This window comes from Orbicella faveolata, unplaced genomic scaffold, assembly GCF_042242905.1.
Source record: "Orbicella faveolata isolate gen_17 unplaced genomic scaffold, um_ofav_v1 contig_24, whole genome shotgun sequence".
In the NCBI taxonomy this organism is placed as follows: Eukaryota; Metazoa; Cnidaria; class Anthozoa; order Scleractinia; family Merulinidae; genus Orbicella; species Orbicella faveolata.
In genome coordinates this window covers 22,583,542-22,608,876 of record NW_028301552.1, presented here as the reverse complement: position 1 = coordinate 22,608,876, position 25,335 = coordinate 22,583,542, and the positions used below count along the sequence as shown (strand labels likewise).

At 40.0% G+C, this 25,335-nt stretch overlaps 2 protein-coding genes across 3 annotated transcripts; one reads left to right on the top strand and one right to left on the bottom strand.

Moving 5' to 3' along the window:
- The first annotated feature begins 763 nt into the window (after positions 1-763).
- On the top strand, positions 764-22,587 carry LOC110068733 (uncharacterized). Of its 2 annotated transcripts, XM_089291520.1 has the most exons (3): positions 764-2,142; positions 4,283-4,421; positions 21,234-22,587. In XM_089291520.1, exons 1-2 carry the CDS (start codon positions 928-930, stop codon positions 4,394-4,396), a joined length of 1,329 nt encoding a protein of 442 aa, XP_089147646.1. In that variant the 5' UTR covers positions 764-927; the 3' UTR covers positions 4,397-4,421; positions 21,234-22,587. The 2 variants fall into 2 exon arrangements, with proteins under 2 accessions (XP_089147646.1, XP_020631788.2); XM_020776129.2 differs by lacking the exon at positions 21,234-22,587 and having other exon boundaries at positions 4,283-5,716.
- LOC110068728 (uncharacterized) lies at positions 5,425-21,656 on the bottom strand. The gene is made up of 6 exons (XM_020776124.2): positions 21,479-21,656; positions 21,231-21,380; positions 17,424-17,848; positions 16,744-16,891; positions 16,295-16,429; positions 5,425-15,727 (listed from the first exon to the last, which is right to left on the bottom strand). The coding sequence occupies exons 1-6, from the start codon at positions 21,654-21,656 to the stop codon at positions 7,401-7,403; spliced, it is 9,363 nt and encodes a 3,120-aa protein (XP_020631783.2). The 3' UTR covers positions 5,425-7,400.
- Positions 22,588-25,335: the final 2,748 nt, after the last annotated feature.

Sequence of the window (25,335 nt, the reverse complement as noted above, 5' to 3'; positions counted from 1 at the left end):
CACACTTTAGAGGCGCTAAAAGCAAAATACAGAACTGCAACAATTCGAAATTATGACAAGAAACAAAGAAACAATAATAAACATGAAAATTTAAAATTTTATTTTCGCCAGCTTCAAGCTTACTGAAGTACAGTATAATTAAAATTGGATAATTTATGATAAAACATACCTCGGTGAATTCTTCCCCGAGTTGAGTCCAGACTTTGAACCCTTTTAGGGATTCAGTCCTACACTTGTTACACCAACGTGTCCAAGATTTATACGAAGCACTGCTTCGATTTCGGCCAACTTGGTCCATAATTCGGTGATACCGAGTGGAGACAGGATGACCGTGTTTACTTACGCGAGTGCCCTCAATCGAACAAGTGGACGAACACGAGCTTGTCTTCCCGACGAATTTGATCGAAATGCCGTTGACATACCGACTCACACGGTTCAAGCCCATCAATTCAACAAACTTGAGAAGTTGATGTCCTCAGAACACCGCTACAGCAACACAAAAGCTGCTTAGTTTTAGCCTTAGCGCACATCGTAACGTAAATTGCCACTGGCTCGCCGCTTGCGACCATGAACTTTCACGAAACAACAACAATTTCACACCGTGTGCAAGTTCAGTTTGGCTTTGGCACAATATATAATATTAACTGAGAACTATCCAACAAATGAGCGGAGTTTAAAAGCTAAGTTTACAGTGTGCGCTCTAAGTTTTGTATCTTTTTCACTGTCGACAAGACTCGCTGCGATAACAATGTAAAAGTTGCAGGCATTTTGTACTTTTGTTAAGGCGTACCGCTGACCAGCAAAATACTGTATCGCGCCCCCAAAAACGTATTTCCGCGGTGTTATTCATACCCTCTAACAAGCGGCGGAAACCGAAATAACGTGCCTGTTTTGTTTCACAATCGTTCAGTAACTTGGTATGTTGTTATGGCGTTCGCCAAAGATTATACGGAAGAAATAACCATGGGCTACTATTGTTTCAATTTGGCCTTTGCAATGGCCTTTTTCATATTTGGAACCATCTATTTGAGGCACAGAGACAAAAGGGACCAGCAAAGGAGGGAATGGCGCCAATTTGCGGAAAGAATTTACGGCGAGTACAGCAAACTGAAAGATAAAGATATCCCTCGGAGGATTTCAAAGGTGAAGGACACTTTCGACAAGATTCAGATGAACTCAGCAACTACTGGCCTGGATGTGTTAAGGTACATGCTTGCAGAAGGTAGCTACGAGCGCTCCAAGACCACCCAGTTGGAATGTCTTCGCGAAGACCTACAGTCCATATTTCCGTTGTTCAATGTTTGCTCTTCGTTGCTTCTCTTGGGAAAAGTTCCAAAAAATATCAAAGAAGAGCTGACAGATGTGATCAGTGACCTAGGCAAGATGGCAGTACATTTCTTTAAAGGAAAGCAGCGCAAAATCATTTTGAAATGTCTTGAACATTTCTCGAATGATAGACCGCAGCACGAAACTGAAAGGAGAATAAGGGAGCTGGACGACAACCTTGAAGCAACTGTTCCATATGCGAAAAGCTGCCTAATATTTGGCACCTCGGAAGGCAGCTTACCAGGGCAGCTGTATGTTTTACCTGGGTCGTTCGGTTTGGCTGGGTTCCACCACAGCGGAAGAACAACAATGGAACTCGAGAACAGACGTGATTATAGCAAGTGCAGTAATTTTTCACTCTACATAAAAGAAAACAACCCACAAAGAAGTGGTTTAATATCCTTGCGGGGCCTTCACAAGGACCTGGAAGATCCAAGGTATCTAGCAGATTTTGCCAGAGAATTACGAAAGAAACAGCCTGTACCACGTCTAAACTTGATTGAAGAGATCACCCATCTTGACACAGATAAACGTGTTGTTGAGAAAGTGTTGCACGAGGTACGTGTTTACATCCACCTGTTACTAAATGGAAGTCAACAGCAAGAACAAATTAGAGTTAACGTGACAAGGCTGTGCGAGGTAAAGGAAGAAATAACAAAGGTTAGGCCGACTGAGGCTGTAGTTAAAGGAATTTGTGAACGATTTATAGAAGATCTTGCAAGAATTCAGACAAGCCAATATCACTGTAACAGTGAAGAGTTCTGTGGGAAATTAAACCAATTATGGTGTAAGATGCAGGAAATTCAAATTATACCGGTAAGTGGAAATAAGGGTACCAGTCTTCCTTCCACATCTCAGGTGGCAAATCAGCGGCATGAAACTAGTCTGTAGTTTCTTGTGCCAGCACTGCTTGCAAGTGATATCAACTGATGCAAAAACGTATTTTATTTGAGATTAATCTTCAAGTGATGCATCAACAAATGTTAAAAAACAAACTTAAGAAAAATCGAAAGAGTTTCAAGTCCACCGCATAATTTTAGTTGGAAGTGTCTGTAATAAATGGCGCAGTGTTGATTTGTCAATGCTCTCATGGAAGCAAGTTATAGAACTTGTCAGAAGAATGTTGCCGCATGAAATGGTCAGAAGATTACAACGTGAGATTTACCAGTTTCTATGAGCATTGAACCATGTTAAACAACAACATTAAATTGGTTGTTAGTGAAACGCGTGACAACGTAACAGGAAATGGTGTAACTGGCGTAACTGCAAGATGAGAAACCTCATGACGGGATTTCTTTTTCTTTTTCTATTTTTTTTTTCTGATGCTGTGGTAATTTTTGTTAAGTAAGAATTGTTATTTTTATCATTCCCAAAAAGAAAAAAAGATCTAACAATACAAAAAGAGTGTATAAAAATGTAGCGGCGCCTGTTTTTGTTATGAGAGAAAATGTATATCAAGTATTAATTAGGGTAAAAGTTTCTTTTAACCACAGGGAGTAGAGGAGCCAAAGTTAACCTTAGCAATTATTATTTTTTAAATGTTATCTTTGTCACCTCTGCAGTAGTTTCTTGGGATGTCTCATGTCACACAATCCTTCCCCAAAAAATTGCCGAAAAGGAGACTAATCTAACGAAGCCCAGGGTACTAGCAAAGTAAACTTGCTTCCCAAGAACAAGGGAGATACATAAAGATAAAATGCCTATACACAGTTAAAATTACAGTAGGGAATAAACAGCCACTTTTTCGCATCTCATATTGGATTGTGTATGTTAATCCAGTGTTCACTCTATACTATATGGTGCTTAACATCTATCAAGTTACAATGTTTTTTTTTTGAAAAGTTAATCAAATCAGTAAAGACTATGGAATTTATTCACAAGTAAATAATTTACCTGTGAATGGTATTTGTAAACAATTCCAATCACAAAGGTAATATTTTGTTTGTTTTTTTTTGTCTTGATGAAATGAGCACACTGTTACCAATCTGACAACTCCTAGTTATTATGTTACGTACATACATGTACAGATTCTTCCTACTGCTCCTTGTATATTTCTTATAATACTAGTTGGGAGATTTCGTCTACATTTTGAGACCATTTCTCTTTGGTGATCTTTTTCTGAATACTCATAACCTTTTGCTCATTATCATATAAGAAATAGTAAACATGTACCATGGTTATTACCAAGTTATAGATATACGAGTGGAAGCTTGGGAGAATGAGAAATGCTTTGGGAACACAAGCCAATAGGCAAGTGTTTCCACAGCTTTTTTGAGTTCTTCTAAACTTCCACAAGTGTTTCTGTAGCTCGATAAACATGGAGAGCACTTTTTCCATTTCTTCTAGAAAATACCTCGACGAAAAAAAAGAAAACAACTTTTTTACTTTGATCATAAAAATGTAAATTCTCTTTGCTTGCGCCGTCGTTACGTCAACAGATCGTGCTAGTTCTGTGTTTCTATCAAGTTTTAGTATAAATCTACCAGCGTTCTATCATGAATGCAGTTCTCTGATTGGCTACGCTACCCACTATCTATTCTGTGATAGATAGTGAGTAGCGTGGCAGTGTGCCCTTGTTAACAAAATGAAGACCGCTTCTTGGTGTTCTCGAAGTGTTTGTGAAGAGGATTTAGACAAAGTTTTGAATGACTAGTAGATTTATACTAAAACAACTGGATTATTCGCTCTCAACTTCTATGCATAATAGTCGATAAGGGCGCAGCCTGAGTTGACTATCACACGATAGAAATCTCGAACTCATAATCTAATATTTTAATAGACACGATTGTTAATCAATCTGTGCGCATATTTTTGGCTCAGAAGATTGTGCAAACACTTCCAACGTTTTTGTCTTTAAATAAATTAATACTTATTATTACTTAAATGTTGATATTATGATGATGCACATCACTCTAAGCTGGCGCCTTGATAAGTTGGTTACATTTTTCACTAACAGTGGACCCAGTCAAGAGACCATCTTTCATGTCCTCAGTTAAACTTGATTTCCATTCCTCTGGGAGTGCATCCTAATCTGTATATCAACAAACAAGGAAGCACGCGCACGTCATGAGGCTGGAGATCAAGACCAGTCCCAAGTAAGCTAATTTTGATATATCAAAATAATGGTCAGTGTAAAACGCAGACTGCAGATCGGGAGTAAAATTCAGTCTGAGGGTAAAATGCAGACTGCAGACTGCAGACTACAGACTTTTTGAGTATATATTGTGTTACTTCCATTATTGAGTGTTAACCGTAAACAGGGTTATCCAGGCTAATCATGACGTAGTGAAAGTTTGCACTCCGGTTAGCCTGAATATCACTCAGGTTAGCCTGAATAACGTTGTGATTAGCCTGTTTACGGTTAGCTCTCAATTATGGAAATGGTAACACGATTCAGTTAAAAAGACTACAGTCTGCAGTCCACATCTTACCCCTGGTCTGCAGTCTGTAGTGTGCTTTGCGTAGTCTGCATTTTACAACGACCGATCAAAATAATTCCAACTTGGCTCTCAGGCATTGGAAAATAAAGCAAAGAAATCAATTCTCATCACTTGACCTCTATGTGATTTCTCATTTTATTCTCCTAATCCTCTAAATTGGCCGACATATTGGACAACACAAACCTTCATTGGTATTACAGCTGACATGCATTATTATCCCGTCTTGGGAAATCATTGCAGGAAATAAACTCCCTTGACTTCCGAAGTGGGCAATCCTGGGAATATTTCACATTGAATGAAGGCAAAACCCCTATTTTCCAAATGTCCAAGGGAAATGAAAATTGGTTGAAACAATCCTCCCTAGGAAAAAAGACGGCAGCTGTACATTTTACCACAATACCATACGAGCCTAATACAGTCCGTAAAGTACACAAAAGCTATATTTTGCAGTATATGTCCATGTGTTATCGATGTTGTGTACGCTGGGTTTGAAGGTTTTAGAACGTTCCTTTACGTTTTTATGAGCGTTGTTTAAGTTTCCGTGCGCTAAGAATTATGGGTAAATGTACCAATCGCCATCTTTTTTCCTACGGTGGATTGGGATTGTACTGCATTGGACGGGAAATACTTCTTTTACACTCACTAACTGGAGAGAAAGGAAGTACAAAAGCTTTTTATTAATTTATTGATAATGTACATGCCAAACAGAATTGAATTTATAATCTTTACAACACTAACCATATGTTTCCTTTTTGTGAAAATGTCTCTAAGTTCCACTTATAATTGGAAATAAATCGTATAAAACTAAATGTATAGATTTGACAAGAGCAACCATAGCAAAGGAAAAACTGTCATCTTGTATAAGCTCAAAACTGTGATTGTTAAAGGACACCTTTCTATACAGTAACGAATAAAATCTCTTGTGTTGGCTTAATCTACAACATCAATTTCTAACTCTTTTCAACCGTTAAGGAGATGGATAGTTCAAGGTTAAAAATGCTATTGACAGATTTTAGGTCTTTAGACCCTCTGACACTTATTTCTTTAGCACTGTTCATTATTGCGTGTCCTGTGACATACAGTGTGGATTCTTATTTGAGCTTGTGGTTGAAAACGGATGACAGTGTTTCTTGAGGTACTTGCCGTGAAGGAAACATATTTAAAGCCTTCCTTGAAGATTTAGAAAGGTTGCAATTGTACAACCACAGGCAGAGAAAACGATAACAAGTTCATAGTCGATATTTTACAGCTTTGGTGAAAAGTTGTCGTTAAATAATGTTGTTTATCTTTGGCTAAGTGTTCCCTAACTATTGTTTAGTAAAATTGTACTTTTAATAGCAATTAATTGCTTAAGAATTAATAATATAATGAGCATAAAATGTCGTTTTTGAACACAACCGGTGAAATTCTTTTGTTGCACTTGTGATTTTCAAACAAATCTTAAAATATATACAAAATTAAAATGGTCAGCTGAGCCACGTCTTCCGGACAAGTCATTAGTTCGGCCGATTTTCTTCTCAGAGAGACCACACCCAACCAACGTGTTTGTCTCCCCTTTACTACTATAATCACTAGGGGACTTGTGGTCACATATAAAGCTGTTTCCCGTGAAGTCTTTCTTAGTTTGCTCAACAAGGAGATCCGAGGGTAGTTTTGTTTTTGATTATTTGTTAACCCTAACACATTCAAATTTGCGAGGACTTTATATTTCTATTTTCGTTATTCACAAGTGAAAATCTGTCCTCAAAACACACCACTTGGGCGTGGCCCAGTAATGAGTTTTGATCTTTTAAAAATATATACAAAATGATTTAAACAAGTAAAGCGTTGGTAATAGTTGAGATTCTGTTAATTTGAAGAGCATATAATGGTTTTGTGATAACAAAAAACAATCGCAAAAATATTTGCCACAGGTACAATTAAGCAACTAGAGAAGCCAATCAGAGGAAAGAAAATTTTTGTGCTGCATTTATATCATTGATACTGCTTGTTATAAAATTTGCCTTCTTTCATTAAAGTGATCGTAAAAATTGAAGACATAAAATTTTTTAAAACACTATTTTCCCTTGGACCACGATAAAACATTTATTGTTGCTAAGTTTAGTCATGCATAATGCATCTAATACTTGTTGCTCATAAAATTAGTGAAACGTAAAATTTATCAAAAGCTTTCTGTAGACTGTATTTGCAATGAGCTTGGTCAACGCTTAAATTTGTCCAGCCTTTGCAAAGTAGCTGATAACTAGCTAATTAATTACTTAGTTAACCTAATATTGTCTCGTTAACCAAAGCGTAAACATGTTTAAACAATATTTAATTGACCTACGTGTAAAAATTGTTCATTAGTTTCCATCATGAAAACACAAGTGAGAGGTTGTTTTACGTCCGACTTTTGGAACTGATTTCCATTTTTGTCGTTTAAACGAACCTGTTTACGTGGTGGGTACGGGGCAACGATAGGTTGCCCATAAAACCTACATATATGATGAGGTATATCGGTGATTGTTGTAGTTCTTAGTGAACCCACTGAAAACGTCTTCCAGTGTCTTAACTCCTAACCTTACGAGGAGTTTCGTTGTGCTAGTACCTGTACTTGTTCCTGTTATCTGCGCAATTCTTGGCATCTTTCTCAGTTCACTTATCCCAGAACGAACGTAAATTTTGTACGGATTGACCACTGCCAGATGTTCCCCTTGGCGATTCTTCTTTTGTTGTCCCAGTTTGGGTCCTGGGAGACTGGGTTTTGCCGTCTTTGACAGAGAACACATTCTCATTCGTTCTCACTCGTGGAACTGCTTCTAATTCTCGTAACAAAGGTCTCCGTTCTGTAGTCACACGGTACACCGTTGGTTCTGTACGAGTTCGGCTCTCGATGGAATATCTTGTTCTTTGGCGCTCTTTTTCGGTTGAAGTCTTAACACCTTTGACATGGGGAACTTTAGACAGGCTTAAGCTGCGACTTTGAGCGAGTGGTGCTTCACTTGCTGGAGATTTTGTAGACACGACCTGGTATGAAGTGGCTCGTTGCAATCCTTTGGAATAATGTCTCATCCAGGGATCTTCATCATCATCGACATCAACAGGAACTGAAATTTGTTTTCTCCAGTGGGAGGTAGTGTGCTCTTTCACAACAGGCGTTTTGTCGCCAACATTTACCTGGAAATTAACGGGTTCAAATTTGGAAACTGTTGGTGTGACTTCCGAAACACTGCGTTCCACTGTCGTTATCGACGTGGTCACCTCTTTCGAAGGTTCGTTATCATCAAGGAGAATTTTGTAAGTCACTACGCTCGACGCATGTTGGGTTACTGGATGAACTGTTTCAGTCTGTTGGTTTAACAGAGGCACACTGTTTTCCACAGTGGATACCGACTCTGTTATCTCTAGCTTGGGTTCTTCCTTCTGTACACTCTTTTCAGGTTCAAGTTCAGTATTTGCTCCACCGTCGTTCACGATAGGTTGTTCGATTAAATATCCTTGCATCAAGTCCCAGAGACGTGAGCTGGAGCCTCGCCGCACTATGTCCTTGGGGCTTTTCTCACGAGGTGATATCTCCTCGTCGTCTGCTTTATCTCTTGAATCGCTGCTTTGCTGAGCCTCCTCGTTGGGATGATCAAATCCAGCAAGCAGAGTTGAAATATCAGGTGTTTCCTTTTCTACTGTGTGTTTCATGATCCATTCTTCATCTGTCAAGGTAACATCCGGTTCATCAGTTGTCAAAACCTTGCCATTTTTCGGATACTCGATTTCAAAGTTATTACTAGGCTCACTAAACTGAACCTCCGTGGAGCTAGTGGAAAATTGAGGTTCCTCTTCCAGGTTGTCGTATTCACTTGTTATAACAGGAGATGTCCTTTTAACAGACCGCGTTACAACAGTGGGTGCCAGCTCTTGTATTTCCAGGCCGTTTTCATCCGTGGAAGTCCTTTCTGGAATAGTCGCTTGGTAGACAGTCTCAAACGTGTGCGCATGTATGTTCCAAGTAAAGTGGCTGTTTTGGTCAACTGTTCCGTCCTCATCTGGTGATTCTAGTTGGGCCGAGACGTCAGACATGTCATGGTCTGCCGATGGCGATTTAAATACAGGGACAATTCCTTCTTCTTGTATGTGTGCACTCTTGTCTTCATCGACCTCAGGATGATTGAAAGGGTATTCAAGATGGTAAGTCAAGTCGGTCGCTGGTTCGCTAAACTGGACATCAGTGGAACTTAAGAAGAATTGTGGGTCATCTTGGTTTTCTCTAGTGGTACTCCAAATGTCCGGAGAAGGTCTTTTAAAGGAGCGAGACACAACCACAAACGAATGTTCTTGCACGTCGGAGGACTTCATTTCTTGCTCCGTGGGTGGGTAATCGGGAGCTATCACGTGATGGACCGTTTCATACCTGTAAACTGTAAGGTCTAATGAGTGGGAGGAGTCGTCTATTTCTTCTGAAGGTGACCCCGTTGAGCTCTTTCTTTCTGGAGGTAATTGTTTTTCTGTTTTTTCTGGACAATCGGTCTTCTTAATATTGTAGGTTACAGAATACTTTTGAGGAAGTGAAGTGTCGACCATTGCCTTTGGGTCTCGGACATTAGTTGTTTGAGGGTCCTTGCTATCAATGGGGGGCTCTGAATCCGAGGAAGACGAGGAACTTGCTGAACTTTTGCGTTCCTTTAGATTTGTTTGAGAGCCTGGCATAAAAATGAAATCTGGATATGTGGGGTTAACTGAATGCGACTTCACGTCCGGAGAGTCTTCTTGAATCTCTTCTACACTTGGGACTTGCTGATCACTTTCACCTTCAGGCTCTGTGGGGTATTGTTGCTGATATGTTCTGTATTCAACTTTGTAAACCACGGGTGATCTAGATTCTCCATCTGATGGAGAAGTCATCGAACCTTTCCATTCTTTTGGTTTTATCTCATAGTCTGGTTTTTCTACTGACAGAGACAAATCTTGATCTGCAGGCTTTACTGAATCCGAGGACGACGAGGAACTTGTGGAACCTGTGTGCCCGTTTGGTTTGGTTTGTGCATCTAGTGTAAAAATGAACTCGGGATCTTCTGGTTCAGCAGAATCCAACACATCTTCCGGAGCGCCTTCTTGTATGTCTGCAACACTAAGCACTGGCTTTTCGTGTCCGCTTTCAGGCTCTAAAATAGACTGTTGCTGAAGCATTCTGTCTTGCACTTCATAAGACACGGGTGATTTTGATTCTTCATCTGACGAAGAGCTTGACGAACTTTTCCGTTCTTTCCATTTTATCTCATCGTCTGGTTTCTCAACTAAGAAAGGTAAATCTGGGCTTATCGGTTTTACTGAATTCGAATCTGCCATAGGGACGTCTTCAGCATTCGAGGACGATGACGAACTTGACGAAGTTTTTCGCTCCTTTGGTTTCGTTTCCATGTCTGTCATAACAAAGAAATCGGGATCTGCGGGCTTAACTGAATTCAACACCACTTCCGGGGCGTCCTCTTGCATATCTGAAATACTTAGTACTGGTTTATCGGGTTCACTCTCAGGTTCTACAACATACTGCTGCTGATACATACTGTACTCCACTTTGTAAACCATGGATGATTTTGATTCTTCATCTGACGAAGAGCTTGTTGAACTTTTTCGCTCTCTTGGCTTTATGTCACCGTCTGGTTTGTCTACTACGAAATGCAAATCTGATACAGGCTTCACAGAACGAGAAACTACCGAAGGCGTGTCTTGTTGAACATTCGTAATGCTTGTTACTGGTTTCTCCAGCTCTTTCTTTTCAAATGTTGTTTGTGCTAACAACAATTGTTTCTCCTCATTGTGGTTTTCTTTATCAGAAGAAGATGAACTCTTTGAACTCTTTCGCTTTGGTAAGCCTTTCCCATGAAGGAAGGATGGTGCTTCATCTGACGACGAGGATGTCGAAGTTGTTCTTGTTTTTTTCTCTTCTGTGGTCTTTACTAGATGGACATCAGCTTTTGATGAACGTTTCTTTCTTCCCACGTCTTCGTCATCCGATGAAGAAGAACTCGTCGATTGTTTTGATTCTCGATTGTTTTGCTTTATTGGAGCGTGGCCTTCCCTGGAAGATGGAGTGACATCACTTTTTACTGGACTTTTCTTTCTTTCCCCCTCCTCATCATCCGACGACGAAGAACTTGCGGACGGTTTTGGTTCTTTTTCTTTTTGCGTTAGTGATGTGCGGCCTTCCTTGGAAGACTCCGAGCTACTGGAACTCTTTCGGAATGCCTTAAATAGTCCAGACTTCTTTTTTCGCTTTGACTTCTCTTCTTTTTGGCCATCAGAATCAGATGAAGAAGATGAAGATGAACTAGATGAACGTTTTTGTTTCTCTTCTTCCGGAAATACAACTTCAATTTTCTGCCTAATTTCACGGTCCAGTGTCAGTGTCCTGTTTCTTGGGGAATGCGATTCATTTTCTTCAATTGATGCTGAGCAAACGGTGACATTTTCTTCCACCTTTACAAGCTTCATAGAACCCGGTTTCCAACTGTTCTTTGCCTTGTCGTCGCTAGTATCTGGAATGTCAAATTCGAAGCTTTGATCAGATTTGTCCATTTCTGTCGGTGGTAAAAGCCTTAGTTCCATTTCAGGTCGTATCTCATCATAACGCTGAAGACTATGTGGCTCATCGAAAGCCGCCGATTGAACCGGCTGTGGAGTGCTATGGAGGTCCAAGATGTCAGAAGTGTTCACCACTGATATGTCATCTTCCACTGGACTAGACTCTAAGTTTATTTCACCACGAGGGAGTCCTACGAGTTGCTTGGTGGCCTCAGGCGCCTTAGGTGTTGAAGTATTCATACCCCAGTTGAACTTAGCATCGAAGTCTTTTCCTCTGTCTTCTTTAATTTCCAGAGGTTCACATGGCTCTTTTTTGTCACCTATTGGTGGAAAGCTGTAATCCGAATCAGGGGTGTCTAATCCCGCCATGTCCACTCCGTATCTTTGTTTTGATGTAACGTCTAAATCGGGGCGATTAAAATCAAAATTAACATCACTTGTGTGGTCTACGCCTAATCCATTCGTGTCCAGTCCAATATTTGGTTTGCACGCAGAAGTATCAGCATGAAGGGTGGACACACTTGGTTCAACAACTTCCAAGTTATTTTCAACTCCGGGGATAACTGTGTCGAGTCCGTTTGTATCAAGTCCGAATCCGTTTTTGTTGTTAGAAACCTCTATATCAGGCAAGCTAGCCTCGAGGTCTAAATCTTCGTGAGAGGCTGAGATGAAAGTAATATCACCATTTTTTGATGGTACAGAGATATCTGGTTTAGAAAGATCGAAGTCTCCTGGACCCTGTGGTGTGTCAATGTCTATATCTAGTCTTGGAGTATCGTTTTCTTGACCTCTTTGGCCGATCGAGGGTCCAGATATGTTCGGCTTTTCATAGGAAAAGTCTGCTCCATTTAGGTCTATTTGTCTTGCGCCTTTGGTATTTGGGACGTCCAACCCAGGTGGATTGAATCCAATCTTCGGCTTGTTGGATGTTTCAATATCTGGAATGTTTGTGCCTAAATCTGGCTTCCGGATGTCCCCATATTCTTCTGTTTTGTCAAGAGAGGGTCCCGATACCTTAGGTTTCGCAAATGAGAGGTCTGGACCAGCCATGTCTATTTCTCCTGAACCTCCGCCGTTTGGAGCGTCAACTCCAGAAGATATCAAACCGATCTCTGCTTTTTTGGATGATATATCAACATCTGGGGTACTTATGTCAAACTTCTGACCGGTAGCTCCTCCATCGATGTCAACTTTAGGCTCGCCTATGCCTTTCATTTCTACAGATCTATCGAGGTCTGGCCCGTCAAAATCGAACTGGGTGTTTCCCGTTGCTCGTCTGTATGGTTCGTCTTTATCGGCGCCACCTGTGCACGACAGACAGTTGCCACGAAGTTTCCCCTTGGATGCAGGAGGCAAGTCAACTGATGGACCTTGGAGATTTGCGTCTGGGCCCCTGAAATTTCCGCTTGGGACGTCCACATTAGGTCTAGAGATTTCTGTTTGTAGTTTGCCTTTTGTCTTGTTGAAGTCTGGGGCATTAACGTTTGGTCTGGCATCTATTCCTCCTGAAGCTCCGAGTTTTGGAACACCAAATTCCGGCGACTTGACTCCAGTATCTGGAGTACTGACTGACGTGTCAATATCTGGAGTATTTATGCCACGATTTGACGATGGGATGTCAAAGCCTTCGTTTGTTTTGCCAAGAGATGGCTCGGAAATGTTTGGTTTGTCGTAAGAAAAGGCTGGTCCATCAACATCTATTGCACTCGCACCTCTAGCTTTCGAGACGTCAAATTCAGGCGATTTTAATCCAGGCCTTGGTTGTTGTGCTGATACATCAATATCTGGAGTATGTATATCAAAATCGGGACCAGTAGCTCTTCCATCGATGTCAACCGTAGGTTCGCCTATGCCTGACTTTTTCATCTCTACAGATTCATCAAGGTTTTGCCCGCCAACATCGAACTGGGTGTTTCCTTTTGCTCTTCTGTATGGTTCGTCTTTATCGACTCCACCTGTGCACGATAAACAGTTGCCACGAAGTTTCCTCTTGGATATAGGAGGTAAGTCAACTGATGAACCTTGGAGATTTGCCTCTGGCCCCCTGAAATTTCCGCTTTGTACGTCCACATTAGGTTTAGAGATTTCTGTTTGTAGTTTGTCTTTTGCCTTGTTGAAGTCTGAGGCATTAACGTTTGGTCTGGCATCTATTTCTCCTGAAGCTCCGAGTTTTGGAACACCAAATTCCGGCGACTTGACTCCAATATCTGGAGTATTGACTGATGCGTCAAGATCTGGACTATTTATGCCACGATTTGACGATGGGATGTCAAAGCCTTCGTTTGTTTTGCCAAGAGATGGCTCGGAAATGTTTGGTTTGTCGTAAGAAAAGGCTGGTCCATCAACATCTATTGTTCTCTCACCTCTAGCTTTTGGGACGTCAAATTCAGGCGACTTTAATCCAGGCCTTGGTTGTTGTGCTGATACATCAGTATCTGGAGTATGTATATCAAAATCGGGACCAGTAGCTCTTCCATCACTGGCAGCATCAAGATTGCTTATGGCACGTTTTTCCAGTTCCAAATTGAATTCTGGTGCATTGGCGTCGAATCCCACGCTTGGCTTCTCAGTGTCAATATTTAGGCCAGATCGGTCTGTGGATCTCTGGACCTCCGGTACGTTCAAACCAAACTGAGCATCTCCCTTTGTCTTTCCATACGGCTCATCTTTGTCAGCACCACCTGTGCACGACAAACAGTTTCCACGCTTTTTCTTTGAGGAAGAAAAATTTAAATCGGCAGACGGAACGTCCGGCCTTTCCTTTGGATCTCTCATTTTCCTCGTTGAAACATCAACTTCAGGTCCTGATATTCGTGTGCTTAGTTTAGCTTTTGGTCTAACATCTGGTCCACTGACATCAAAATCCACGTCTTCGTTAGAGACATCTGGGGCATTGATTTCCGGACCTCTTGTATTCACTGCGATGCCTGACGTTCCTGGTGAGATTGTTCTATTTTCCCCGCTCAGTTCAAAGTCTGGTCCAGCGGCACGGAGTCCAAACTCCTTGTTCATTCCACTTTCCTCAAAATAAGGACCGGATCGACTTAAGTCGAACTTGTCAACTTTCTTCATTTCCAGTGATCCGTCGGGTCCACTTAAATCATATCCAACATTTCCCTTAGTTTTCCTGTAAGAATCATCTTTGTCACCATCGCCTGCGCACGTAAAGCAACTGCTACGCTTTTTCTTTGTAGAAGGAACATCTAACTCGGCAGATGGGACGTCAAATTGTGCTCGTCGGTCTTGAAGTTTACCAGCAGGAACGTCGACATCAAGTCCTGAAATCTCGGGCTTCATTTTCTCTCCTCTTGTGTCGATATGTGGGGCATTGACACTTTGATCTCCATTCAACGATCGCTCAGGAACTTTCGAAGACACATGTGGGGATGGCAAAGAGACGTTTGGACCAGAGATCTCAATATTTCCCTGTTGATCACTCTTTGGAATATCTACGTCAGGTGCAGATGCGTGAAGTCCTAGTTCCTTTGGTTGAAAATTTGCCGTGTCTCCTCCAAGATTATTGTGAGTGCCATTTACATCGAAGCTATCACCAGTTCTCATTTCCACTGATCCATCAACATCAGGTCTATTAAAATCAATAGCAACGTTCCCTTTTCTTTTTTTGTACGGTTCTTCTTTGTCGGTGCCAACAGCACAAGAAAAGCAGTTTCTTCGCTTTTTCTTTTTGATTGGCAAATCTAACTCTGAAGATGGAATACCGGCTTTTCTCTCTGGACCTTCCACTTGAAAAGCAGAAACATCAACATCAGGCCTGGACATTGGCGTTCTGAAGTTGCCTTCTGGTGTTGTGATGCCTGGGCTATCTGAGTGTAGCTGTACCTTTGGATTTATTTCGAAGTCCTCTTCTTCAACCGATGGTCCAGACAAATTTCCACTCGCATTCGTAGACGGAACGGAAAAGTTAGGTCCCATTGCATGAAGTCCTAATCCTTTTCCATCAGGATCTGACCCCGCGCCAATTTTCCCGTCTGCTTTAATATCAATAGACCCATCCAAATTTGGCTTGTCCAAATCTAATCCAGCATTCGCCTTTCCTTTGCGGTAAGGCTCGTCTTTGTCGTCACTGGACACGCAAGAGAAACATTTGCCACGTTTTGTTTTAGGTGAAGGCAGATTCAAGTCAGAAGACGGATCATTAAGATCAATGTTTGAATACACATTTGGTCCAGGTACTTGCGTTTTTAGGTTTACTTCAGGCTTATCCACTTGCGGTCCACTCACGTCGAATCCTGGTTTCTCTGCAGAAACGTCTACTTCTTCTAGATCAGGAGCATCACCTTGCAGTCCCTCAATTTCGACAGATGGAACCCCTGCTTGTAACGTCGGCTCCATGTCAATTTTGCAGGATTCCTCTACAGGTCCTTTAGGTAGATCCAAGGATGCATCTGCCAAGGAGCGAAATCGTTTAAAAACCCAAACAAATACAGAATAAAGAAAAGATGTTAAAAGGTAAAAATGATTTGGGCTCGTAATCCAGCGGTCTCGGGTTCGAGTCCCGCTCTGACCACTACCTCGATTTGTTTCACGGTAGCCCAGTGTTCAAAAATCCTCCATCCCGCTCGTAAATAGCCAATTGGTTTGCCTCCGGCCAGTTGGGATTCTTAACAATGTTATGTTCAATTTGAATTATTTGTTGCAGTTGTTTGTTCGGCCCCACTAGCCTTTGCGCTATTAACACTGCTAAGGGTAAATAAAGGTTACGTTTTTATATTTATATAAACTGCGTCACTAGTATTAAATAATAGTTAATTGAAATTGTTAAATGTACAATGCAATATACAAAGGACCTATAGCAGCCATGAAACAAGTCAATTTGGCTTTGAATTAAAATGTAATATACAAGCTAGGATGCAATAGACAAGAATGGTAACTCAAAACCATGATGGTGCAAAATAAGTTGTCATTTACCAAAACTTTAGATTATCTTTACTTTCTTTACAACACATACATACCCTTTCCTTTGTATAAGGCATTTTTCAACAGCGTGAGTTGTAGCTTTGGTTTCTCATCATCTCGAAGGAGGCTCATAGCTCTATCATAGGGCATGCCTTCAATAGGGACACCATTAATTCCGATGATCTTGTCTCCTAAAAAGAGAGAGATTTTTCTTCATTAATGAGACGTTGGCATTTCAACTGTGGTCACTAACCATCTAGAGGCAATTATCCAAAGGTATTTATCAACCATTGTTTTTTAGTCCTTAATGATTGCTAATTTTTCCATTCAATCAATGAGTTTTTCATTCTGGACAGATTCATACAGACTAGAAATAACCCGGTAAAACAAAGTAAATTGTAAATACAAGGTGTTCAGTTTATTAACCCGGTTCCAGATTTCATCTGATAAGGTTAGATGAATGATAGTTTCGTAGCCTAAAGCTCATTAGATTAAACTCTCTCACCTTTGTCCATGACACCTGTTTTAGCTGCAATACCACCTGGCGTGACTTCATTAACAAACAAGGCAGGAGATGGCAAATTCTTATCCCTCGCTATCAACAGACCGAAACCTCCATGCTCAGGGCGGTCAAGATCGACATCAATGGTTTCCTGCGGGAAAGGAAACATCGTTATTACGAAAGAGACACGGGAAGGAGGCTGCATGTATATGGAACGCATTCTTCTCGTATTGTGTTTTTGGGGCTCAAATTCAAATCGGGTGGTCCGGCTTACTCTCCCAATGTCTATTTTCAACCAGAAGTATCAATCTATTACGGCGAGGTGAAATAATGCCAGAGGTATCTTGTAATAAAGAAGTATCATTCAAGGGGAGTTGCAATTCCCTGGGGTTACTTTGCGCTACGCCGGGACTGAAGTTAATTATTGATCGAAAGCATTCACCCTAATTTTATAAAACCTGCAATATCTCCCGTTTGTTCCTCGTATGTCCATTATCTTTCGTTATAATATAACGGTGAGAAATGTAGCATCTCTACTGAACAGTTTTTTCGAAGATCCTCAGACGGCTAAATTCCGCACTGTAGAACACTTTTAGATCAACGTATCATGTAGTCCGACCTTAAGTTTGATAGCCAGCTTGAACTTGTAACAAAGCATATTCCCGATTATAACATTTGCTTACCAAATTCTTCGGTCCATCCACGTTAAACGTAGGCTTGGCTGGACTCTTGATGACGACATTAGCATCTGCACCTGGAGGGCTTCCACCTGACAAACCACTTGCTGATAGTTCATTTTCCGGGAGATCAACGCCTGGATGCGTTCCTTCAGGAAGGTTCAGGTCCGGGCGATTCCCACCTGTGAGATTCTTGTCAAGGGAAGGATCCCAATCCATGTCAATCTTTACATCCCCCTTACGAGAGGGAGGTTTTATGCCTGGATGCCCACTCATATCGACTTTGACGTCTCCCTTATGACTTAGGGGCTTTATAGATGGACTGCCATCCATGTCAATTTTGAATTCTCCTTCGTGGTGAGGTGGCATGTCAATGAGAACCTCGTGACTTCCACCAAATGCTGGGTTGACAACTCCTCTCGTGTTGTAGGCTGCAAAAATAACATTTTTGAAGCGTTTATATCAAGTAGCATACTGTTCGGAAACAGTGTTTACTTGTTGCTTGTACAAAAATCTACGCTTTTAGGTAGGCAATCGATAATGTTGCTCTGTAAGGATAGTTTCTTGCCTCAAGAGGCAATTAAGAAATTTCTTCATTTTTATTTCTACACCTGTGAAAACGAATAAAGAATAGTTCGCTGGACAAAACTGTTCTGGATCGACGTTTTGCGACAAAAACATATCAAGCAAAGCGACGCAAATAATTTTGTAATTGTCTTAAACCTCATTAAATTCCACACATGGAAAGTTATTTTCATGTAGATCATGAAATCAGATGAGTAGCATAACCATGTGTTAAATTAAGTCGTTGGCAGTGCACATATATCATTGCTATTTGAATTCTGCCTTTTTTCTGAACAGTTGTAAAGACAAATAAAAGCAGTTATAATGGGACTCCTTGTAAGGCAAATTAAATCATAATTGCGCGTTTAACACGACTATAAGCAGGTCAAAGCTCAATATCAGTTATTACATAAACAATGCATCACCAGGCCTCCTTCAGGTTACATTGTGCTTTGCGGCTTTATGACGATTTTGTATTCTTTAATTTTGTTATTTCACAATAGAGAATGGTTCTAGATTATGTCAGCTGTTGCAAGGTAGCATGAACGAGTTTCTCATTCACTAACATTTTATCAATCAGACTAAGCTCCCAACTAAGAGCTATAAGTTTCTGTTTTAATTTCACACAATGAACCATACATGCCATACTAATCAAGCAAGGCTTTTTGACTAAAGAAAGCCGTCTTGAAATACACTGTAAACCAATGATCTCGATGAAACTTTTCAATCATTAAGAGCTGTTGCAAGTCTCGACTTTAACTGTTTGAGTCATCTTTAAATGTGGTGAAAGGTAGAGCCGGTTGAACTGCACTTCAATTAATACCTTGGCAATTTGAAGGCTACGAAAAACAGGTGCTTTGCAGTTGCCTTCGTCACAACTGTACAAAGGTAGCCTTGCAAACATTTTGCCGCCAAAAAATTGGTGTTTGAGGAATTTAAATGACAGCAGCATACAATAGTTGTTTATTAATGTTGCTATCCTAAATTCACATCTCTCACTACAATTGTCTGCTGGTTTTCTGACCGTAGTGTTTGTACATGTATCGGATATAATTCTTCTTACTCGAATGAAATAACAAAAAACAAGCAAACGTCTGCCACAAAAATAGAAAATCAAGGAGATTTAATGAAGCAAAGTGGGATGAGTTTCTATCGAGACATGCTGAGAAAATGCAAAATTAATTTTCATGTGTCTTGTGGTGGCGGCAATGAGCGACTTGGTGACAACGTGCTGGGCATCAGACCAACAAAAACAAAAACAAAAAAACTCAAACACAGTCTATGATGACTGTAGCTTGAATTACCACACATGTTCATGTGTTTAACTTAGTTCTTCTAACTTAAGTCATTGTGTGACATTTATGTATGGCAGTTCAGATTTACGACCTTTGAACCCAATGCAGCTTTCAGACTGCTGAAGTGATCGACTAGTGTTTCATAATTTGTTTCCTTGTATTGAAATTTTATCGGCGTTCAAGACGAGAGTTAAAAAGGCAACATTCAGTGTGGAGACAAAAGACCTTATCCACCCCCTCTTACCCCCCGAAAAAAATATATAACGCGAAAAACATTCATCATTGACTGCTAAATGTTAATTTCCTTCAATTATCAGGTAGTTGTACGAAGCGCATGCTCCGAAATTCAAACAATCAACCATGCAATGTCAACATATCAATTCTCCTTTGTTTTCTTATAGGGTTAGCTGGGAGAATCTGTTTACGTATATAGAGTACAATATCACAGGAAAAGAAAGGATTTGAAAATCACTTTTAAGACCAGAACTGATGATCTAAATCAAGACTGTTTCATAAAAAGATCCTTTGTCATTTTACGTAAAATAAAACGCACCGCAGAGAACAGCGTGTTTGAGGGGAAATTAAAAAAAATTCTTGACTTATTGAGCTCTGTATAGACAAAACAGCAATAAACAATAGAAGAACTCTTGCATTGAAACAGCTAACAGCTTGAAATGTGTGTAAGCTTTGTTGTTAAGTTTTTGTATTGTTCAGAGTATTTCAACCAAGACTTCGGCATAAACTGTGTGTCCTCAGCGAGATTTGTGGCACTACGTGTGGAAATCTAGAATCCACGAGAAATAGATTTGAATCAGCACTTTTTGTTGTCATTTGGGCTTCCGGAGATTTCAAATTAGGTTCGTCACTTCATTGAGTTTAAATGACTTTTCCACAGAATTCGCAAGGTCAAAGTGCTTTTTATTTACATGTGACACAATGTGTAAAGAATGACTAAAATGCAGCACGCGGGACGGAGATGAATCTAAAAACTTCTGTTGCCTTCTCTCGTGGTCACGGCAACCGAGATAAAATAAATATCCGGCACTTGTAAATGGTATGAATTTCCCTCTCGACATTTTGCGGTGTTTTTGCTCTTTCATTTACTATTATTTTTTTTTTTACATTCCTGTAGACGAGTACGGTAACTCACTCCTTTCAAAACGTGTTCAACCTTGCTTTGAATTATTTCCAGAGAGTTTCACGTATTACATGCCTTCTGTAATCAACTAAATAAAGAGACCGTCGCCTTCTTGATTCTTCTAATTTTCTGTGCTTGAGTGAACCAAAGCTATTTATGCAAATCACTTCGTCGGTAATCACGGCTCAAACGTGAAATTGCGTCGCAGAAACACGGACAGCATATTATCACACCAGATATGGAGTGGTTTTTTACTTTTCGCATCAGTGTTTTGACGTCGCCGCTGAAGTAAAAATCTCTTAAACTGGCCAAACGATCTGAGGCTGGGACGAATGAAATCTCTGCCTCCGTCACGGGTCATTAAAACAACAAAAATATCCTAAAAAACGCAGCAATATTCCCATAGAGAAACTTTCCATGTGATTATACATCATTTGTTTTGTGAACGTCTCACCAGTACGAACTTCAACAATAAATGACTGGGAAAGTGGTTTACGAAGTGGCTGATAATCGTTTGCAGCTCTTCAGCAATAAATTTACTTAAGTTTATCATTGTGTAAATTCATAAATATGGAAGTAGTCCAATTCAAGGATTCCCAAAGCCTATGTACGTGACAAAACAAATAATAACTTACTTTTTCCTAAAGGAAAACATTCATACGGACATTTCAGTGTGTCACAACTAGTGGAGAAAGTTTTGGATACTAAACTTGCTTCAGGAAAATTCCTGTTTCAATGGGTATTTAAAACTGTTAATGGCATGCAGTATATTTTTCTATAGTGCAGAATTCTAAACATTACTTTTATTTCACTCACCAGCCGATGGGGCTTCTTCGCTGTAGCGATGTGAAAAAGTAACTGGCGTTCCATGGCCGTTCAAACCAATATCTCCACCTTTGGTCTTTGTACCGAGAGAAATCTCCGGCTCGCTACCAGTGTCGACAGAAGACCCTGACGACAACGTCCCTACAAAACACGAATAGTGCAGAACAATCAGTCGAAGGAATGAAAAAGTGTACGCCAACAGCTTGAAACTGAAAGCTTCGTGAATGAAATGTCCTTACCTGACTTTTTACGGCAGCAGTACCACACTAATGCGGCAATCGCAGCGATAACGAGTATCGTGCCAATCGTGCCAAACACTGAAGCAAGTATAGCACCAGTGCATTCTGAAGCGGCTGTAACACAGCTGATTTGGCAGAAGAAAATAAAGCACACCAGAAGGGTGATCTTACAAGCCATGCTTTTCAGTTTCCAAAGCTTAGCCAAGTTGCGCCATGAAATTTGCGAAGACGTTCACAAGCCTTGTCCACCTTCAAAGTGTATGCCAAAATAATTATCTGGAGTCCCCAGAGAAATATACTTATTTATGGCCTGAAAAAGCCCATTCAAATTAGCTGGATTGAATATGTCAATTACTGAGCGATACCGCGCGCTCATTGGTCTTTTGGTGTTACTGCTTCGTTGACTTTTGTCTTGCAATAAAATGATTGTGGAATATTTGGAATGTTTCCCGATGTTGAGCGCTTACGAAACAAATCGTAAGCGCAAGAGACAGTCTTTTCATGCGAAAACTCAGGGCAACTGAATTCAAAGTTGCACGTTGTGTGAAGTGAATATTTCGAGGAAAAAGGGAAAGAAGCATGTACGTTCATTGTAGAAACATAATTGTGAATTAAGCAAAACAATAATTTGGAAAACACCTGTAGGGTTTTTAAGCTCAACTCAACTCAAGAATAGAAAAACTCAATTTTGCGATAGAGTTAGTATCAGCCATGTTTTCTACCAACAACAACTTTTTTTGTTGGTCTCTTTTCTGTGGATTGCATAACATCTAAATCCGAGGTGAATATTGGAAAGGCGCTTTGTATTGTTTAAATTCTGCAAAGGTTGTATTCACATCATAAGCAATTCACTGTAATAGAAAGAACAGTCAATTTATCCGGCACTGACACAATGTCAAAGCCATGAACAACTCAACATTTGTGTAGAAGTGTAGTTTTCTGTAATGGCGATATTTATTTCAGTGTCTGTGGCTTTTGAAACACTTTCCTGCTGGTAAAGTGATTCCCCTGCGGACATCTTGAAATTCCCAAGCGGATATTTGTCAGATGCTACATATATATGGCTTACTATGCAATGAACCATTACAATCAGCCACTGCCGCTAAAAATTGAAAAGAACACCAATGCGATAATATAAGATACCGTTTCAGAATTTATTTTCGTTGATCTTAGGAATCCATAATCTAGAAGAACCCACGCGGCTCTTTCAAATCTTGGAAACTACTCCAGATTGAAACATCCTCGGGTTTTCTGGCATGTTTATTATAACATAAATAACAAAACACATTTTGAAAAGTAACTTGAGAACCCAGTAGCCTTCTTAGCATCCAGTCCTAGTAACTTCATAAACGTTATAATCCAGTCTGGTTTCACAGACTGTTCAGCGTTTGCCACAAGACGTTCCCAGGCGTTTCCAGTTCACAGTTCTACAAACATTAAAATTCCTTGCATATTTTAAGAGAAATATTGGACCATATTGATAGTGCAAGCCAGGGCATGTAAACACTTAAATCAGAATTCTGTAAGCTGAAGCCATAATCTGCGGCATATTCGTGCAAGTAGGGTTGCAATCTTCATTTAAAGCTTTCTTTTCCTGTTTCGGTGTCCGATGAGAGAGATCATGTTTGGAAACAATTGTTTCGTTGTTTTGAACAATGAGGCTCTGCAATAAAACAACTTCATTGTGTCTATTTTAAGCACCGATTTCTAAACAAATATTAGCAAAGTGGAACTTATCTCCAGTAATTTAAAGAACGAAGATGTTGACTGCAAAAGTAAACTAATTTAGGGTAACAGAACAATACCAGCTACTATTTAAAATGTGTCTGTATCAGTTCTTTATGGCAGGTATACATCGCAAGAGCTCTCAAGAATCTGCGTCAATCTCGCCCCTTTGTTAATATATATCTTGCTCATTAATCTTGACCGCCGTGAAGTTTTACTAAGGTGGAATTTAGCTCGTATATTGTCTGAGATCATTTTCGACTGCACAATACAGGATTTTTTCTCTCATCTTTGAAGTTTTTAAACCTCATTTAAAGAGATGACAGATGTATTGAAAAGAAAGAGGCGTCACTAATTATACCATTCTAGAGTAAACAGAACTGCAAAAGAATTTCAAGTATTGTCTTAACAGACCGCGGGCTGTAACCTCATCTTGAACCAATTAAAACTTAAAACCGCCAATAAGTTGAACTGCAAGATAGAGATGAAAAAATGAGTTCTGACTTTGTTGAATTTTTTCCCCAACATTTAAAGGGAATCAAGAATTGTTATTAGTGGTGGTTAGTGATCGCGCGTCCGTGAAATTAACGTCGTGCGCGTGTCGCGTTATATGCTCGCTAAACCACGAACGGTCGCGACACTCGCCTAACTCGTCATTTGATTGGTATATTTAAACTTTAAAAACTATTGTTAAATTAATTTTAAATAGAGCGTGTGCTCCAGTGGAGACCTAAAAGAGCGATTCAGACACGAGCTACAAACAATGAATGATTTTACAACTGGACTGTACAAGCGTGATCAGACATGAACTATAGCCACGAGGTACATATAGTGTTTGGAACGCTGCTTTATTTGTAAATACCTAAAAGGCATCATGTTTTTCTCGCTACAATTTATAAATGGAAACCTTTGCCTTTAGCTCGACACTCCTACAACAACACTAGATTGTAGAGAAGATTAGTGCTACTTGAAGTTATCTGCCTCAAGGCTGTTTCCTACTTATTTTAATTTGTTTTTCAAACGTTTGTTGTATTTCAAATTCATTAATTATAGAGCGGTTAAAGGCGCGGCTTAACGCTTTAACGGATATCGTCTGTGTTGACTGTTTAAAAAAACGAGTCCGCGCACAAAAATAGCACAAAACATAGCACAAACGAGTGCAGTAATTCTTTATTTAGCATTCGTTTAAATTGCCTCTTGGTTAATATTGATACGTCGTATTGAATCGCAGAGTTTTGTAGCGTCACACAGTAACATTAGAAAACGTAGTGAAATTATTTCAATCTTACTGTGATCTAAAGCCATTTTTTTATGTACATATTACTCTTTCAACACTGTTAGAATAACTTAAGGTGTTTCGAGCAGCTTTTGCAGAGTAATCCATTTTCTCAATTTTCTTTGGAATATAAATTTCAGTTTGTTTATCGTAAGTATCAGGTAACAGTTGAAACGCCAGTGTTCCACGTGCCTCTCAGTCCTCAACTGAAGACGAAATTCAGATACATCTCTTTACGAGAACTGAGGCGCTGTTGAACTGAGAAAGAAAAGACGTAGCATTTAAGAAACTAAAACTCATAGCGCGGTATTGTACCAGCGCTCGCCTCTCTCTTATGGACTTTTCCGCCATTTTATTTGAAAGTTCTTGTACTCTGTGGCAGTGCTCTCCTTGATTACAACTGCAGACGAGAACAGAATCAATTTCAACACGGCGATCTGGCTCTTTCCATTAGGTGTACGGTACATTTCTAGAGCCTCTCACTGCTTTTATATCCTACTCCTCCAGTGTAAACAAACGATGTAATGTGAGGAAAAAAAAACAGACCTCTTTACTAGATATTGCGGTATTGCAATCCGTTTATCCGCAAGAAGCACAGTTAGTTATCAGCGTGGCAGCACTTCGCAAGTAGAAATAATTCTTGCTAATGAAATCAATAGCAAACTTTTCTCTTTGAGTTTAACAGACATTAATTAAGGTTTACTTTACAGACATTAGGTGACAATAGTTACCTTGTATAGGACTTTCTGGCAACACGACGCTACCCAATACAAAATGTTGATGTTGCTTTTGACCAAAATGTCGTTATCATATTTAAGTACGTGCCATCTCAATAGCTACCACATTTTACATACAG